This window comes from Peromyscus maniculatus, chromosome 3 (assembly GCF_049852395.1).
Source record: "Peromyscus maniculatus bairdii isolate BWxNUB_F1_BW_parent chromosome 3, HU_Pman_BW_mat_3.1, whole genome shotgun sequence".
Lineage (NCBI taxonomy): Eukaryota > Metazoa > Chordata > Mammalia > Rodentia > Cricetidae > Peromyscus > Peromyscus maniculatus.
The window spans coordinates 107,358,855-107,364,233 of NC_134854.1; the positions used below are offsets into that span (position 1 = coordinate 107,358,855).

The 5,379-nt window shown below is 52.7% G+C and overlaps 1 protein-coding gene across 1 annotated transcript; it reads left to right on the forward strand.

The window, feature by feature from the left end:
• Positions 1–816: 816 nt before the first annotated feature.
• Noto (notochord homeobox) lies at positions 817–5,064 on the forward strand. Its single transcript, XM_006991549.3, has 3 exons — positions 817–1,195; positions 2,059–2,273; positions 4,815–5,064. Exons 1-3 carry the CDS (start codon positions 817–819, stop codon positions 4,959–4,961), a joined length of 741 nt encoding a protein of 246 aa, XP_006991611.1. The 3' UTR covers positions 4,962–5,064.
• The last annotated feature ends 315 nt before the right edge of the window (positions 5,065–5,379 follow it).

The window sequence follows — 5,379 nt, forward strand, 5'->3', positions numbered from 1 at the left end:
AATTATTTGGGAAAAGGGTGAAGGTTAGGAAAACAAGACAGTAGGTACTGCCCCATCCTCCTGAGACCGCTGTTCCCCACACCAGCAGGGGAGACTGGGACAGAGAACCTACATCTAGGATCACCAGAGGGCCACAGTGAAGCCAAGGACCGCGGTATAAGCCTGTAATCCTAGTACTTGGGAGGCTGAGGCAGGATTGCCATGATTCTGCCATGATTCGTGATTTGGAGGCCAGCCTGGGCTACAGATTGAGAAGGGTGGGGGTGGGGTATGGTGGAGCATGCCTTTAATCCCAGCACTCACCAGGCAGAAGCAGATGGAGTTCTGTGAGTTCAAGACCAGCCTGATCTACACATAGGCTGTTTCAGGATAGCCGGAGTTACACAGTAAGACCTTCTAAAATAAAAGCAGGTGGAGGAGGGGGAGGGCGCCATAGTGAGCTATAGTAAGCTCAACGTCCTTCCTCCAAAGCACCAGGGTGGAGGAAACCCCCTTTCTGCCTTCCACCTCCTACCCCCCGCGCTGCATCCCCCCCCCCCCCCCCCCCCCCCCGCCTGCCTGGTGGGATGCAACCTAAGGCTACTGCAGGGACTTTAGAAGCCTGGTCTCACTCTAGGAAGATTAAGTCTGGCCTTCGCCCCGCCTCCTCCCACCCGCTAAGTTTAAAAGCCCTGGCGACCAGCTGGTCCGAAGGATCCTGATTCACAAGTCTCTTGTCCCGTTAGTAGGGTGATCTCTTTCTCCTATTGAGCTCCTTGCACAGCCGGTTAGGTCCTCCCGCTCTTCTCCAGTGTAGGTGCCCTCAGGGGTCGCGCCATGTCCCGCCCAGAGCCCCAGCCGCTTGTTCCCTCAGGCGCTGAGGTCCAGCCGGGGCGCTTGGGCCCCTGTCCCGTGGCTGCGTCCCCAGTGGTCCCGCGCCTAGCTCGGGGACGCCTGGAGTCCTCCTTTTCTGTCGAGGCCATCCTGGCGAGACCCGAGAGCCGTGAGACAGCTGCCACCCCTCTGCAGCTCTCTTCCTGCGCCAGTCTGAACCTCAGCTCCCGGTCACAATACCCGGCCCTGCCCTGGGTGTGCTCGGCAGCGACTTGGCTGCCCGCCTACCTGAGCATGGGCATCTACCCACTGTGCTCCACGCCCTGCGTGCCTGGACTGAACGTGGCTCGCCTCTTCTGCCAGCAGGGCCTCGGCCTCACAGGTACATGGATGGAGCTTGGAAGCCGTAGCAGATGGCATCGAAGGGAAATCCTAGAGTTAGCCAGGGGCGATGGTGTGTGCCTGTAATCACAGCGCTGTAACAACCATGTCAAGTTCAGAAGACAGCTTTTCACACATTCCTTCCTAGTCCTCTGGCTCTTTTACACTTCCAGGTTATTTATTTATTTTTAATGTATATTCATATGTATGCAGGTGAGTGCACATGGGTGTGGATATCGGAGGTCAACATCAGGTGTCCTCAATACCTTTCCACCTTATTTTTTTTAAAGATGCTTTTACTTTTATTTATGTGTATGTGTGAATGTATGCCATGTGTGTACACCTGAGGTGGCCAGAGAAAACATCGGATTCCCTGGAGCTAGTTACAAGTGGTTGTAACTCACTCCAGGGAATCCGGACATGGGTGCTGGGAACCACACCTGAGCCCTCTGGAAGAGCAGCGATTGCTTGTAATTGCCAAGCTATCTCTCTAGTCCTTTTCATCTTAATTTTGAGAAAGGGCCTCTCCCTTAATCTGGGGCTCGTCAGTTGGCTAGACTGGCTGGCCGAAAAGCTCCCCAAGCACCACCACCTGTCTCCACAAGCTCAGCCCTGCTATTTTCTTTTTTTCCTTTGTGCTGGGGATCAGTCTTATGCCATTTACTGATTTACTGAGTCATCTGCCCGGGTTTTTCGGGGTTATTTCTGTACAGCGTCTTCCCACTGCCCTAAATTGCCTGGCCAAGGGAAGGGGAGAGATTTGGAGCCTGTGGGTTTCTCTCTCCTCAATGGTGTGTGTGTAGAGCGCGGGGAAGGGGGCAGGTGGCTGCTGGCTGACTTCCTTTGCTGTTGGTTGTTCTTCAGGCTCGGAGCTGCCTTACTGTGCAGGCCTCTGGAGCCCTCTGGACTGGGCACCTACCATGGACCTTCAGGACGCAGAGAGACACCAAAAGAGGGTCCGCACAATGTTTAACCTGCAGCAGCTGGAGGAGCTGGAGAGAGTGTTTGCAAAGCAGCACAACCTGGTAGGGAAGAAGAGGGCCCAGCTGGCTGCCAGGCTGCACCTGACCGAGAACCAGGTGAGGACAGGGACCCGGGGCTCAGGCTGTGTGGGGATTGTCACCACCTTCTGATAGGCTCATAGTAAGGGATGGGAGGAAGACATGACCTTTTTTCTGGACTAGGATGCTGGGGGGACAGGCCCTAATGGTTTACACATTCCCTATGTCATATAATATTCCTATTTGGAGTCACATTACAAACATAATGTTCCTCTAGCCCTTGCTCCTTTTTATTTCTCCTGTGTGTTTTGCATATGTGTATGCATGTTTTGCATGTGGGCAGGCACACTTGTGTGCCAGTGTATGTGCATGTGGAGGAGGCCCAGGGTTGATGTCAGGGATCATTCTCAGTTGCTCTTCCACTTTGTTCGCTGAGGCAGAGTCTCTCAATCAAACCCATTGCTGGTTCATGTGGGGCTAGCTTGCTCTTCTAGGGAGCCTGTCTCTGCTTGCTGAGGCTGGAGTTACAGGTGGGCCACTTGGCATTCATGTGAGTTTCTGGGGATCTGAACTCTGCTCTTTGCAAGCCTGAGACTTGGGTCATCTGAGCCATTTCCCCAGCCTCCTCTAGTACCTTCTGAGTGTTCCCATGCTAAACAAGGGGCTGTCAGCAAAACCAAGTGGGTATTCAAGAGACTCGATATTTAGGTTACGACTGTTCCTTTGGCCCCATATTGTCCTGTTATTGTGCCATTACTCTGTCCCATTGTAGGCAAGCTTCTCAGGAGTTTGCTGTGCTCACTCCCATCCTGTCCTCTCCTCCATTCACTCTGCTTTTCCATGTGCGTGCGTGCGTGCGTGCGTGCATGCGTGCGTGCGTGCGTATGTGTGTCTGCCTATCTGTTTTGAAACAGGTTCTCATGTATCCCAGCCTGGTTTTGAACTTGCTACATAGCCAGAGATAATTTTGAACTTCTAATCCTCCTGCCTCACCTCCCAAATGCTAGGATGACATGCGTTTACCACGGTGCTGAGTGTCAAATCCGGAGATTTATGTGTGCTAGACCAGTGTTCTGCCAACTGATCAAATACAGGCTCTCTGGTGTCTCTTGAAGTCACCCCTCCATGATGATTTTCCCTCTGTTTCATCAAAACATCCAAGTTGTCAAAGCCAACAACTGTTCCTCCGCTCAGCTGACTCCTGAGCTTCACGGCTCTCATGATTAACTACACCTCCCCGACTTGGACACATTCTCCTCTTGGCCTTCCTCCAACCTCTCCAGCCATCGTTGTCTCCTTTCTAGGCCACTCTCCCCTTCGGGACTTCCTGCCATTTAGTCTCATCTATAGCCATGGTTTAAATGCCATCTCTAAGTTGATGGCTCAGATTTATATTCCCAATCCAAACTTCTCTGCTAGGAACCGAACTTCATCCTACACAAGCTCTCTACCATTAAACTACATCTGCAGCCCCTAACTACCTTCTTAAAATCTCCACTTAGACGTCTCTGGGAAGGCATTGCAAACTTTACAAAACCTCAATTCTTTAACTCCTTTTCTTCCCTAAATCTGTTCCTTTCCTTATCCATGGTCAGACACCCCCAGCCAGTTACTTGACAATGGAGTCATCCTGGATTTCTCTTCTTCCTCCTACTCCTAACCCTCTGCAAGCCCTCACTGGTCCCCTCTACCTCTAAACTGCAGATGGAATTGCTTCCCTTTCCCACTGCCCCGCTTTATCTCTGCATCTCCCTCCCTCACCCCGCATCACCGCTATGGTCTCCTGGCTGTCTTCTTGCCTTTGTCTTCATCCAGCTGTGCAGTTCAGGACGATGTCACATCCCATGTACAAGCCTCCAAAGGGACTCTCCCTCCCTGTGGCCTTCAAGGTCCCGGGTGTCCTGGCTCTTCTGAACTCCCACTTCCCTGCCCTTCCTCCCTTGCAACTCTGCTCTCCTTGCCGGTCCTCACCTTGAGTTTGATGTCAACCGAGGGCCATCCCATAGGCTGTCTCCCTGCTCTACCCGGTCTGCTTCTCTCTGTCCCCACTAGGATGGACCTCCTCCTCAAGGAGATCACCCAACCCAAGCCTCTGTGCCTCCGCTTATATCTTCTGGTTCTCACTAGATGGTGAGTTCCAGGGGACAGGGACCTTGCCTCTCTCACCACTGTCACTGTCACCTAGTACAGCACAGCACACTGTAGTCATAGTACTCGCTTGGGGCTAGAGCATAGCTCAGCTGGTAGAGTGCTTGTCTCAGATGCACCAAGTCCTGGATTCAATTTCCAGTGCCACATAAAATGGGGCATGGTGGCACACACCTGCAATCCCAGCACTTGGGAGGTGGAAGCAGGAGAACCAGGAGTTCAAGGTCATCCGGAGCTACACAGTGAGTCTGAGGCTAGCCTGGGTGGTATGAGACTCCATCACAAAACAACAAAGGTACACCAGGGGTGAATGGGTGGTGACAGGAGTGGCCTTTTGGAGGAGATGCTTGACTTGTCAGGAAGAACAGATTTTGTCCAGACAGCAAGAGGTGGGCAGCTCCAGAAGTGAGTGGAGGGTGAGAGGGACCTGCTGGCCAAATGCTGATGCCTGTCCACTGCTCCCAATTACAGGTGAGGATCTGGTTCCAAAACCGCAGAGTGAAGTATCAGAAGCAGCAAAAACTGAAATCTCCTTCCTCCTCTGCCATGGAAGAGCCCTCCAGCAGCTCAGATGGCAACATCCAGAGTGAAGATGCGGAGTCAGGAGATGGCAGTTAAGAACTGAGTCAGAGGCTTGCTATGTGGGCTAGTTTCTTCCTGGGCCACCTGCTGGACCACCTCCCAGTCCCACATCTCAGTGAAGGGCTTCCTTAAGGTCAAAGGACACCAACTGTACTTGAACAATCAAGCAAGAGATCCCTGGGAGCAGACTGATGGGATGATCTACGTCCTTGGCTAGGACAGCTGGTATATTAACAGCTTACACATCTCTCCTGGGTGATAGGAGGTCTGTAAAGCACTTACAGAGTGCAAGCCCCGTGGTCAGGGTGTGGAACCCATGAGGTTTAAAGGTCCTGTCACCTAGGAAATGGAAGCACCTTTCCCAGCTCTGCCCTGAGGACGGATTCATCCACTCTTTCTTGGCCTCGCTGTGGAGAAGGGGCCTCCCTGGATGATCATCTGGGTGTGGAAGACT